The sequence below is a fragment of the Sinohyriopsis cumingii genome, chromosome 3 (genome assembly GCF_028554795.1).
Source record: "Sinohyriopsis cumingii isolate HCF-2022 chromosome 3, ASM2855479v2, whole genome shotgun sequence".
Taxonomy (NCBI): Eukaryota; Metazoa; Mollusca; class Bivalvia; order Unionida; family Unionidae; genus Sinohyriopsis; species Sinohyriopsis cumingii.
The window spans coordinates 39184020-39198701 of record NC_142963.1 but is presented as its reverse complement, the minus strand read 5'-3'; the positions used below and the strand labels follow the sequence as shown (position 1 = coordinate 39198701).

Sequence of the window (14682 nt, the reverse complement as noted above, 5' to 3'; positions counted from 1 at the left end):
AAACATCGAAGCAAACAGAAAAGATCCAAACCTTGCCCTACTATACAACAAATGATTATCTGGAGAAATACGGTAGCCTCTACACAGAACATGGAAAAAAGGATGCTCCAAAATGCGAGGCAACCATACCAACCACACATGTACTACAATATACAACCATACATTCTGCGTTCGAAAGTGTAGATCTTCGTGCGCAAACTTCAGAAGCACTACAAAGACATGCTTCAAGAAAACTAACACGAAAGCAATCTGGTACAAATTATCACCACCGCTGAATATCTACAAGGGCACTAGCGTCGCATACGTTTGCAGCCACTCTCCGGTCCGCCAATATTTGTCGATGAAGTATACCTGTTTGGATATATTCGATGCAAAGATAATGTGTGCACGAAAGGCAGCGTGCTCTGTACAACCGGTATTTGTAGTAAAATGGATGTGTGGGAAATCCCTATGAAACAATTGCTGACGTGTTTGGCAGATTTTGATCGACTACTACTCTCCTATAAATATGGACTTTGCTCACTTGACTACTCACGCGATTTATCTGGTGTTCTCAATCCAACAGGTCTCTTACAACACGTTCTTGACCACGGGTTTCGAATGCAAAACGATTAAAAATACCTGACGATGCAACAGACACAATTCTGGACAAATACAAAAAGCGTTGGAGAAAAAACATTTTTGTACCTAAGATAACCCCTAGGTATACACAGTACGATGTAAACTCTAGAACAAAATCATTTTCCGTTTAAAGGCCGGAGAAATGCTCGAATTGTTTGGAGACTACCGATCGTTTCAATTGCACCATCTCCATTGTCTTGTTATGTTTAACACATACAAATTCCAACCGCATGTCTTGGATGCGCATACAATATACAAAAACAAACGCCGAAGACGATGTAAATTGCGAGCGGGCCGTAGTATGGGCAATTTGGATTTCCTTGCTGTTCTACCTACAGACGTACTTCCAGGGGACGACTATGGTATATACTTGCAACCACTGTAATGCTACGCAAAATGCCACGAAGAAAAACAACATTGGCCACTTGCAACCGTCCAGTATAAATACCCAGCACGCCGATACTAATTCCAGATTCAACATAAGTATCTTCGTCAAGGCGTGTTCGAAAAATCCAAGCTATTGACGTAGAACAACAAGTCTGGCATCTATAAAATATCTCAACCAATTAATGTATTTCGCTGATGTTGCCAAAAAACAAAAACGAGAGAATGTTGGAGATTGCAGATGCAAGAATGTTGGCATTGTGGCAACTCGAGACAGTAGAAAGACTTGCACAGTCCAGAGTGCGAAGAAAGAAAGACAAAAAGAACCTGGAAATGATTCTGGATGCGCAAAAAAATACAAAAGAATTTCAAATACGTTCTAGTAATTATCCTCGTGGCATCGTCGAAACAAAAAACAGAAAAAATTGAAAACCTCTTCTAAAGAACCATACAGTCTCGACTGCAAGGATTTCGATGTAACAAAGATAGTACTGCTTAAGCGAGAGTCGTTCTCAATGTGCAAGCAGTTCAGGGACCATGGGTGGTCTTCACACAGTTTTTGCCACAAAAGGTCTAGAAGGCATCTTACAGTTGTGATAAACGTATTTCATAGCATACGAGAACAAACGACATAGATCGTCGAAATTCGACATTGTCCACTCGCAACCAACCAGATGTATCATAATAGAGATCGACGGTCTGTTCTCGTTCCACATCAACATTGAATATGAAATAGGAACAATATCCGTGGATACGGTAGGTTCTGTTACTAAACAGTTGCAAAAGTTGGTGTAGGCTTTTCATGTTAGCAACTGGTCCCCAGAGCTAGCTGAAGAGGTTACTATGGTCTGTCATCAGCTTCCTAGAGGAGGATACATGCATGTTGATACTAGAGTCGAGCTTGTCTGCGAGTTGTGCCGCAAACTGGAAGAAACAAACAATATAGACTATAAATCGGACTACAGTGGCACTATCCATATTGTTTACTGTCTCAACCGACCAAACAATCACCAGGTTTCCAAAACTAGTATGGACCGTTGCACTAGAAAACCGCAAAACGGATTTGGTTTTGTTGGCGGTCAACAAATGGTTCTCCGAAATTCATTGTTTACAAAGAATCGACAGTCGTCTCGGTTTTGGCGGGGAAAGAATCAAACCAGTAAAGGTTCTTAAAGTCTACTATGGATAGGTGGATCAGTGGATAAACAATAGAACAACTGAAATGCCAAGGATATATATATATATATATATATATATATATATATATATATATATATATATATATATATATATATATATATATATATATATATATATATATATATATATATATATATATATATATATTAAAAACTAACATGGCATTTAAAGTGTTGGTATATAGCAAATTGACATATCAATAATATTGGTATATCAAATTGTGATCCGCCCATGGTGAAATAATACGAATATATAAACATTCTACAAACTGCAGGCTTATCGATCAATGATGAATTTCTACTCATTCATTAATCATAAACGACATATGAACGATGACAAGTATAAATAGTTTCTGTCATCTAAATGAAATAAAAAAGGTACTCAATTTCATCGTAATCTTTTCTGTTTCCATTTCCCTCACCCCTCTCGTGCGTAAGTGACAAAATAAAGAAATAAAGTCAGTGAGAAAAACATAGTGCGCTGAAGGAAAATATTAAAACTGATCATGTACCAAGTAACCAAAAGTAATCTGGTCCTTTGCAATGGTATGTTTACGCATTCTTTGGGATCTGTCTAGAGTGTTCATAATATCAATGATACATAGTTGCAATAGCCTGGCGACACAAGGTCTAGATGTTAAATTTGTCGGTTACGACGCACGCATACCGCAGCGTATTTAATGCTTTGTTGTTGTTGTTTCTTAAGCCTAATATAATGTTCTAAAAATCGATTATTAATTATTAAATATAAAAGTGTACAAATGGTCATGCACACACACACACACACACACTGGATTATCGTAGCTAGATATGGGCGAAAATCCATGAAAATACGAGCGTTGGGGATTTTCACTTGTGTCATACGATGATGTCTCTGGACCTATGACTGATGGCAAAGTTTAGTCTAACAGTCCTGTCACGTTATAAGTAAGGAACAATAGCCAGATTGCAACATGTATAAGCTATACCCTGAGGCTAATTATTCGCTTCATAAATGTTGCGAGTGTCAGCCTTGCAAACAATGAGTGTCAAAGCGATGTGTACACACAGCTAGCCGGCCGGCTTATGTTACGATAGTGTAAACCGACATCAAAAGGACGGGTGGCAAGTCAGCTGTTTATAACATGACCATAGGAACTTGTTACTGGCGCCTTATTTGGCTGCGTGCGATTCACAGGTAAGTGGCATCAATTGCCGGTGTTGAGCTCAAAGGAACATCAAGTGGGGGTCGTAAATCTACACTTGACAGACTGCCGGGGAGGGGGCAATGTCTGCCAATTATGAAGACCATAGGTGAATCGACATCCACTCGGAACTGAGCAAGGCGTGGCCACCATTGGAATCGCAAGTTTAAATCTAGTATCTTGAAACTAAATGTCAGTAGTCGCTGAATCATCATGCGGGAATTACATAAGCAAATTATAAGCTACTCCGACGTCATTCGAAATTGGCGGGAAACATTATTCTGGGAATTACAAAGGAGCTTCGGACAGGTCAGTGACTCATTTGCTCGATTGTCGCAATCTATTACGGCAAGGTAATTGTACTTTAATTATGTGTAATATGTATACTTCATTACTAGAATCGTTAGTACGTAGAATTACCATTTGTAGGGTTTGATCTACATGCATGTTTTGAGATATGAGCAATGTTTGTGTAAAGAATTAATATTGTAATTCGGTCTTTGCTTAATTCGTAGTAACCTCGTGCATATATTCATGTGATATTCTAGATTTGCAACTGTTGAATTGAATTGTCACTTTGTATAATGGTTGCAGTGTGTAACATTAGTTAAAACGGGTATTGGACTATCTGTGTATACTTTGTAGGAAAATGTGTAAGGATATATCAGCGCATGGATATGTGGATACGTGTACACTTTGTAAAAGTGCAATGTACAGAAATGCGTCTGATTATGTGATATTGTTCTGTATAATAAGATTGAGAATCTATACATACCGATGTGATGAAATCTATTGATATATGATTGATAATCGGTTGATACCGTGTATACCATACCAGAAAGTATGGGTATTTCGATGTGCACGAATGCGTGACCAAAGAAGGTAATGGCTTATCTGATGATAGAATGTTGTTTAGTGTTAGACTAGATAGCTAGAGTAATATACTAATGTTCTTGTGTGTGTTCAGACAGGAAGCTTTTAGGGACTGGAGGAGTTGTAGAAGACAGAGAAGGGAAATACCCTGGTACAGCTGGTCCCGAGTCTCTGGGAGACAAGAAAAGGAGAGAACGGAAGTGGAGGAAGTGGAAGGGTGAAGGATGTGGTTGTTGGAAAGAAATGCTTCAGATGAGTAGAAACACAGGACAGGAGGAAAATCTATCACACTAAGTCAGATGATGAAATAGGCCGTCACTTGGTCGAGTGAAAGACGAGTGATAGGGTTTTGAATATTGAATTTCATTTGAGGAAGGACTATCTGTTATTAAATGGCAATACATTTGTTGTTTATTTGAATTTTACCTTTTGTGTATTCAGTAATTTAACTGTCGGCATCGCTGACTGGGGGCTCGGAGCTCTACCACTACTTCAATTTCTAACAAAAACGAGCCAGGGTGGGTCTTCTGTAATAATTAAAGATAATACTGGGAGTACCCCACCCCAGCTTAAGGTAGTCTACGAGGCCTTTACAAGTCTAAAGGGGAGAGAGAGAGAGAGATTTTATAGTCTTTATAAATGTTAATTTAAGCAGAATCATGACTTAGATGAACTGTCAATATCTTAAAATATTTTAATTACCTCTTGTTCGTTCGTCATTTCGCTTAGTTTCTAATTACCATACGCCTGTACGTGAATGCCTGACAGTTCAGGTTCAGTGTACAAGAAGCTAACAGAGTTTGCTGTGCACTACTTTCTTCATAAAAAAAACATACTTCATGTTTAAATCATGAATGTTCTTATATTGATTTAATGAATTTGAATAAAAATATTAACTCTAAAACAAAATAATCAACATATCATATGCATATGTGATTGTGAATAACAATAAACATCTTAGAACTACATCCTGTAGCGGATACACTCGCAGATATGTGAGTTCATTCACTCGGTCAATACGCAGTTGCCATAAGCATATCATAATTCCATTCAAAGTGCAAATATGTGTATTTGTATGTATGTACGCTGTATCAGTAATATACCACTCGTTGTATAAATTTTTCATTAAAAGGAAACTCGGCAAGCCTAGTTTCTTTTTAATGAAAAAATTATACATCTCGCGGTATCGGTATATCATTGATACTGTATGAATGATATCTCACGAGATGCATGCATTTTTCATTAAAAGGAAACGAGGCTTGCCGAGCTTCTTTTTAATGAAAACATTATACGAATGTCATTATACGAATATCATTTATATAGCGTACATACTGTACGTACATTGTATTTATATTACATACAAGTACATTTACTTGCCCTTTGAACAGAGTTTAAGACTGACTACAGTGTATTGACCGAGTGAATGAACTCCTCAAATCCCTGCCAAGTGTGTCCTCTAAAAAGTGTAATTTTGTGCCTTTTGTTGCTATTTATAATCATCTTTGCAAATTGATAAGTTAATTGTTTAGTCATTTGAGTTCTTTTTTATTCACATTGATTCAGTCAGTATAAGACATTCTTATGATTTAAACATGACAGGTGGTTTTAATGAAGAGAGTAGAGCTCAGCCATTCACGTACCGGCCCATGGAGATTATTGTCGAATGGAAACTAAGCGAAATGACGAACCAACAAAGAGGTAATTAAAATATTTTAATATATTTACAGTTGATCTATGTTGTTCTATTTTAATAACATTACTAGCGACCATGAAACTCTCTCTCTCTCTCTCTCTCTCTCTCTCTCTCTCGTTATCGGTTTAACCTAACATTTATCATTATTCCAGAGACATCGTGGGAGGACACAATCTTTTCATATATTTTCGACCGCATCTTGCTACGATGGGAGAGAGGGGGGGGGTGCTTTGGACATTTTCATATTTGATTGATCATAATGGATTTTAGTACATTAAAATAGGTTTGAGAAACAACAATAGCAACAACGAAACTATAATACTATAATACATCACAATTTGTTCACAAACGTAACCGTGAAATTTACAGTGTATGAAACTTTGTATCATTGATTATATGAACACTGAAGATAAATCACAAGGAAAGTGCACACATACCATTACGACGAAACATATTCTTGTAGGTTACATGGTGTATGTTCAATTTCAAGATTTTCTTCCACACCAAAATCTAGATTTCAGGGTATTTTGTCACAAATGCATGAGATAAGAGGGTAACGGAAAGCAGAAAGGATTCCGATGAAACTGTACCTTATTAAATTCATTTAGACAACGGTGATTATTAAGATGCTTTATCGTTATTTAAATACATCAATAGTGATTAATGAGTGGATAGTACACAGTTGAAAGGGCGCAGATGCAAGGATGTATATATATATATATATATATATATATATATATATATATATATATATATATATATATATATAAGTATTATTGCGCCATGGACAGATCACAGTTTGATAGAACAATAGTACTGGTATATCAAATATATCCAATCTGTTTATACCAACACTTCAAATCCTTGTTATATATATATATATATATATATATATATATATATATATATATATATATATATATATATATATATATATATATATATATATATATATATATATATACCACCATGTCGGCTAATTCTGCGCCTCGGGTAATTGGAGCACGTTTTGGTTTTGGTCGAATACCCATTTGTATCGGAAAAGAACGATCGTCTTTATATTAAGAAAATGATAATTAAAAGTTTGCAAAAATATCCCACATTTCTACCCTAAATGCACATGAAAATGTGATTTCTAAATGTCAACATGAAGACCCACTCCATCACCTTTTTGAACTTGTAACCCAGGAAATCCTATTTGCTACGTACCTGTAAGAATCATACAAATAAATACAATGTATAAAAGATGGAAATGTATACCTTAAAACAATACTGTATTTTAAACCAAATTTCCAATTTTGCAATAAGCTGTCCCACACGTACAAAATCGTCTGCTATCCAAATATCAACTTGCCGCTAGAATGGGATTCTCAAGAAATTATCCAGCGTATAGTCTTTACTATTTTCCTCCATACACGAGACGTTGTTAACACATTACATCATATTCATTGTGGTTCTCATCAACATAATAACTCATTTATTTTATAAAATGTTGAACTTTACTAATTCTTTTACAAGATCAGTTTAGTTTGCTTCATATATCTTGCTATTTATGACATTCTTATGTTGAATTGTGTAAAACCAGTTATAACACGGACCTAATTACTCGACCTAAATGCTGACAGAAACAGTCCAAAGTAATGTATTTCATTTCCGTAATCGGATTAATAAACATGATATCTTTTCAAAGCTATGCACAGAATAAGCCGACATATCGTGAGTCAAGAAAACACAGGAGTGGTATCCATTGTGTCCAAAATTAATATTATTTTGAACAGAATATTCTGATGACAAATGCCTCTTTTCAAAGGTAAGCATTGCAATACTTTATTTTCATCAATCAGTCAAATTCGGTATGCGTTTTGACTCACGACTGGTTAACGGAAACCTTAGGTGGGCAGAAATGCCCGACTGAATTATATATTATGGATCCATCTATGTTGAAGGACAAAAAAACCAGTGGAGTAACCAAGCATGAGTTCGACTTTTTTTCAAGTACGACCAAACACCTCTGTTTCCCGAATAAGCATGGGTAATTGTACTATAAATGTCAAATTCTATGGTTTGCTACAGAATGCTTGTGTAGGGAGTGTCGACGAACTACAAGGACTGTTGTCTACATGTGGATTTGTACCCCCTTGTTTCCAATGAGTTTTTTGGCTTGCCTCAAAAAGATAGAGACCAATCTATGTCGTGCGATCGTCAAAAGGTTTCTCAAGTTTGTCTACAGAATGTGGAACCTCGCTTAGAAATACCTACTTTGCATTTGTTCCATCCAACTATCCTGCCTCCCAACCAACACGTATACCTATGGTGGTTTGGCGTAAAGAAAAGCTTTTTAGTCTGTGGCTGTTGTATAAATTCTTGCAAAACCTCCCGAAGTATAGTATGCGTGTTTGTTCTAGAAATATCCCCAGGGATCCAAAACACTGACTGCTTGCAGTTGAATAGCAGGACGTGTTTTTCCAGCCCTGGCCGTTTCGTATTTGGTATGGTCAGAGCCTCTGGATCCTCTATATCTTGTATATGCGAGTGGCTCGGCATTGCCAGATCCTTGCACGGTTTTTGGACATCCCTTTTTCTTTTGTCTTTGTCTGCACTACCAGCACACTAGTTCGAGCTATCTTCTTTGTAGGTGTTGTATGTGCAGTACCCAGTTGGAATCAGATAGGTTCTAGACACAAACGAAAATCGCCGAATGGTCCCAACTTGCTCTCGAGAAAGTATAAACATGAAAAAGGCTTTCCCAATCGTTTGGCCTTCAATCGCTGCTGCACAGTTGCAGAAACAAAATGGTGCGGGCTCTGCTTCGAAATGGTGTTTATATATTTGTGGCAGATGTATTCCCCTTCACAGACATCGACAATCGTGTATCAATTTGTGTTTTATGGCGCTTCCACGCTTTGCAATGGAGTCCCAACCATGCTGCAATATGGTCCAGCGAGCCCACACACTGTATTGATGTATCGAGTGCTTCAACAAATCTGCATATATTTTCCTGTTGCTACTCGTTCGTTACCTCGTCGATACGTGTCTTGTTCGAAAATATCCCTTCCCCTGTGTTTGTTGTGGAGCAAGCACGGCCTCGAAATTGAAAACGATTTTATTGTAAAGTTTACGTCGCACCGTGCATCTTTCAGGGTTATCGTAGCTACAAAAGAATCTGCTTTCCAACGCTTTTTGTATTGTACAGAAACGTGCGTGTTGCATCGTATATGTGCGTGTCGTCGTTTTGTATTCAAAACCCTTGGTCGAATACGTATTGTAAGAGACCTGTTCTTTCGAGAACACCAGAGAAATAGCGTGTGTAGTCAATGGAGCAGAGTCCATATCCATGTGCGAGTAGTCGTCAATCGAAATCTGCACATCCACTTTTGTTTCAGATACAGTAACAGCAGGTATACTCGAAACGTGGTTTGTTCAGCGATTCCCATGCGGACCAAACTAGTTTGTTTGTGTCGGATTCTGTCTGCTCTATTGTCGGTCGTACCGTTGCTACGAAGACCAACTATGTACAAAATACAAACGTTTGGGTGGACATTGCGGTTTGCCGCTTGGTTTTCGGCACCGATCTAGGATATCGGCAACAAATGCGCTGGCAGATCCAGCATCTCCGGTCGTATAGAGCACGCTGCCTTTCTGCACACAATATATTTGTGTCGAATGTATACAAACACGTATACGTCATCGACAAATGTTGGAAGACTGGAGAGTGTGTGCAAATTTGTGCGACCCTCGTGCCCTTGTAGATAATCAACGGTGGATATTTATGGTACCAGATTGATTTCATATGCATTTTCTTGGAGTATATTTTGTGCTACTGATTGCGCACGAGGACCCACACTTTGGAATGTAGAATATATGGTGGCAGTTTGTAGTACATTTGTGGTTTGTATGGTTGCCTCGCACTCTGGAGCTCTCTTATTTTCCATTTTCTATATACATGTTACTGTAGTTGTCTAGCTCTTGTTTATTGTATAGTAAGGCAAGTTTTGGAGTTTGCTATTTGTTTTGATGTTGTTGTTTTTTTGTTTTGTATTATTTTCGTTGTCTGTGATAGGTTTTCGGATTCCGTGTTTGCGTTTGGTTTCCGGTGTCAAAATACTAGCTTGTTGAAAATCTGCTACAAGTCGGTCAAAAAAAAAAAGGAAAGAAATAGTAGCCCCAAGTCAGGAAAGCTTGGCCCAAAACAAAACACGCTCTAATATGCTGCGGATGATGTAATCGCTTAGCTGATAGACTGCGGAGTATCGATCGATGCAGCACTGTTGGCTTTCTAATAGCCGTATAGTGTAGACGTTCTGACTGCGTTCGTGGATTAATCTTCCGCGGTTTGTACATTCCTGTATTTTGTTTGCTTGTCCAATTATGGTGGCTAGAGGTTGCGGCTTTTATCACCGGCCACATTAGGAAAGAAAACTGTAAAATTCCCAATCTGACACTTCTACATTATTGAAACTGTAAGTCACAATTGATCTCTTGTATCGAACGACGGTATCATAAAGACTGAATGTCGCGTAATACAAAATAATTGTACAAAATATTATTGTACTACAAATGCTATAATGATAAACAAACAACTTAATGCAAATATTCAAAGAAGGTCTCGCTTAAATATGGGGGTAAAAAAGAAAGAAAAATAACAAAAAATGGTAGTGAGGTTATCCACGCTAATATGAAGGCATTCATAAAAGTCTTTCAAACCATTATGATATCGATATAAACATACAAAATGGTTTGTAAAGCCATCGATATCAACGCCATATTACGTTAAACCTTTGTTTTTGTACACCGTTATCTCTCTGAATAAACGCAACCATTTATTCTCCCATCGAAAAAAGTGTCTTATTGAAATTGAAACAGACAACTGAATATGAGCCGGTACTCATGACACCGTGGGCATAGTTAATTACGTAAAACAAACAATACCGATGAACCTCCCACTGTGGAAAAGTTTAATCTGATTTTCTATTTTCCTGTCAGAACATTAATTCTGTACTAGAAGGGACAATTTTTATTATTGTTTTCTCCTGTTCTTTTTTTTTAAATTGTGGATAATTTAGTAGATTATTTCGAAGAGGGGTCTTTAGGCTAAATGACGAAGTGACGCCAACAGCTTACAAATTATGGATCTTTTGTGTGTATAAATTATTCATATAAGTAGACACAGACCATGGCCAGAATCTAGTCGTAATACATGTACTAGAATAAAAAAATAATGCATCACATTCAAGTTTAAACTAGCAAAGCAGAAAATTGTGTTGTACTTTAATGTGTGTTATTGTAAAGTAAGACTGTTAAACCACAACTAGTTGTGGGTGCGTTAGTGTGTATTATTGTACAATAAAAGGTTACTTAACTACAATCAAAGTCTGTGTCAGTGTGTTAGAAATTTACATTTTAGAGATCAGATTAATGTTATTGTTTCTATTTCATGAGTATACCGTTTGCTACTTTGATCTACTATTACTAGCACCCAGGGGAAAGGTACAGCAGTAGATGTATGTACAGCTATTCTCCTGTACTTTGTAGCCTTATTAAAACTACATAAAACGAACTTGGTCATAATGTTATATTTATTTTCTTATTTTCGTTTGTTTTCAGGAATACATAAATTTTATTCTTTCTTTAAGAAAAAATATCTTTTGTGAAATTTGCGGTTACTCTTGGAGAAGATTTGTAATAGTCACCGTCCTTATATTTTCGACTCCGTTTATGGATATGCAGGGAGGACTGGAGTCTGGGAAGCAAATAACACAGAAACACGCTATAACGTTTTGCTTTCCTACAAACGGCATCCCTCTCGATCGATCAATCGATCGAACACTCGCACACTCAATTGTCCGTCTTACCTTGTCCCTATCCCTGTAAACGTCCCATAGGAGAAGGCTTTGTTGTGGTGTCCAGCACACACAAAAGACCACCAGGACTGTCAAAATAAGGTACACCGCCTGCAAAAATAGTTATAGAAAACAATGTAACGGTTTAATAGTAGAAAATCAGCAACAACCTGTCATATTCAATAACTTAAGAAATGGACGAGTTTCACATCGTATCAGAATGGGGGATAAGATAGAGGTTTCAAACAATTTATATAGTTTGTAAGAATACAGCCTTTGAGAATGCGCAAAGAACATAAACCAGGATTTATAACTCGGTGTGTGTGTGTGTGTGTGTGTGCAACTTCAGTACAAAAACGAAACAAATATGTACAGTACAGTTGTTACTATGGCTGATAACTTCTGCAAAGAACGAAAACTGGATGATTTGTTCTACTAACGATCAGTGGCGTCGCTAGGGGGGTGCGGACCGCACCGGGTGACACCATCTCAGAGGGGTGACACCAAAATTAAAAACTGCAAATTTTACAGAGCACACACTGCTCGGTCTAGTCGGATTTCATAAGCGGATAACCGATCATAGTTAAATACATGACTAGCAGGCACAGCAGTGGCGTCGCTAGGGGGATGCGGGGGGTGCGGACTGCACCGGGTGACACCATCAGAGGGGGTGACACCAAAATGACATTACTAAGGATTCTGTATGGTCTGTTACGGAAGGAGGACCATGGGGTGACACCATGAGCTACCGCACTGGTTGACACCAACCCGAGTGACGCCACTGCTAACGATGCATAACGACTAAAATTCAGAAAAAGGTTGCTTTAAATAATAAAGACTAGGAAAAGACATGGTCTAAGAGAACATATTTGTAAGTCTTTAAAAAGTTTTACTGGGATTCAGCACGTTTCCTCTCTCTCTCTCTCTCTCTCTCTCTCTCTCTCTCTCTCTCACGCACTTGCAAACAAAGTACACACATCGTCCATTTTGTATATCTTTCTTTTACTCACCCTTTTTTGCATTTCTTCTGCTTGCGTCACTTCCGGAACGGATGTAGGTCTCGGAGTTCGTCCTTGTATATATAGTGTAATGATTATGAATACAAACATCACTAATATGGGGATAATATACATTATAATAAAAAACATCAAAGTGTATGATGTACGGGATGCTTCAGACGGAAACTTTGCGTCACATAAAATTTGATGTTCTCCAAGCCATTCAAATTCGGTGTATTTTTGGTACAAAATCCAAGGCAAAGAGATGCACGAAGCTATAATCCATATGAATGTGACTAAAACCCATTGGTAAGTCTGTGTTATATAGAGTCTTCCTGGCGAAAAGGCGGCAAGGAATCGGTCAGTTGTTACTATGGCCAGCGTGAAAATGTTCACACAAACTAACAGAACTGGAAAAGAATGATGACATTAGTATAATGTAGCCAATGCATTTAAATATAAAAATATGTTATATCATTGGTAAAGACATTTTTTATTTTAGTTTGCTTTTCTTTATGTTTTTTCTTATGGCCTGAATTATATTCTATGTGGGGTAAAAGATGGAGGTCTAAATGATGTAATGTAAACTTTTTTATAATGGAAGGTTTCGTCATCAAGTAATTACCCGACAGGTGTTGTGCCTCTGACCAGAATAGATAGGATTGTCACTCGATTATTGTAACATGTTGTTTAAATTACTTTTTAACAAAATTGAACGTACGTCGAGGAACTTTCATTCTAGTTTTTAATTTAAAGTTTACATAACCTTTTATTCACACGACCAGGCTGAGTAGTCACGAAACGTTCTGAGCATAAATCAATCAATCAATCAGACTCAATACGAAAATGTTAGAAACTAACACTAAATGTTTCTGACGAATATGCGAATTTGGAATAATAGACCAATCCATAAAACCACATTTATATGTTTATGAATATATTCATCGTCGAGGTATCTTCAACAAAAATGCTTGAAATTTTAATCACAGTTCAACTTTAGTACTTAAGGAGTGTCGTCACTATAGTGTGAAGTCCGCTTAAAAAATATATATATATACATTCTACACAGAGTTTACAAAACTTTTGTCTTACACAAAAGTTACTGAGTTCTTCTGTTTCGTGTTTTGTAGCGGTGCAAAACAAGTAGGCAATTTAAAACCGAGATAATTTTAGTAAAATGGCTAGCTCACAGCCGACCTGGTTTGATCCTTAGATAGGATTCGAACCAACAACACCCTTCCGGCATGCCGACTACTGAGTTACCGTGGAGCCTGAATCAACTGATCGCCTTTTACGACACGCAGAAGGGCGCATCTGGCCTGTTCTACAGATCTGAGGTCGAAGGGGATAACAAGTGAATCCCCCTACCTTGCACAAAAGTATGAATGCGGCAGAATGTTTCCCCCAGAGGCCATTGTTTGTTCAGACTGGAAACTAGATGAACCCACATGCAAAATACTGGCACGAGAAGATCTGCTGTTACTAAATTGATTATATAGAAGTTAAACTTTGTTCGCAGTACTCGATGGCAGGCGATCACCAGAATTATAGTCAAATTACCAAAGAAAGCCCCACACATTGAAATCACATAGAACAAAATCTTTAATGTAATTTCAGAGACGGTCGGCTTCTCCTCGATTTGTTCCAGAAACTTTGACAACTCCGAGGTTAAATTTATGTCCGGATAATCTATCGAATAATTTGTTAAATTGTAATCCTCTAAAATTGCCGTCATCTTCACGAATGGTACTTTTTTATGACTACGGCTTGTTGATCACAGGTAAATCCTGAAATGTTGAATATTACTATGTCGTCTGCTACATAGCCAGCATGAACTCGAAAAGCATTGGGATCGACCGGAAGACTTTGTGTCCTTTCAGCTCTTATCTT

The 14682-nt window shown here is 37.4% G+C and overlaps 1 protein-coding gene across 1 annotated transcript in view; it reads right to left on the bottom strand.

Moving 5' to 3' along the window:
* Nucleotides 1-14294, bottom strand: part of LOC149802732 (QRFP-like peptide receptor) — a 40423-nt gene extending 26129 nt beyond the window's left edge. Inside the window, exons 1-3 of the mRNA XM_089951303.1 lie at nt 14161-14294; nt 12805-13202; nt 11807-11905 (exon numbers count right to left, since the gene is read on the bottom strand). Of these exons, the coding sequence (XP_089807429.1) occupies nt 11807-11905; nt 12805-13202; nt 14161-14242 (579 nt within the window). The 5' untranslated portion in view covers nt 14243-14294. The remainder of the gene's footprint in view (nt 1-11806; nt 11906-12804; nt 13203-14160) is intronic.
* Nucleotides 14295-14682: the final 388 nt, after the last annotated feature.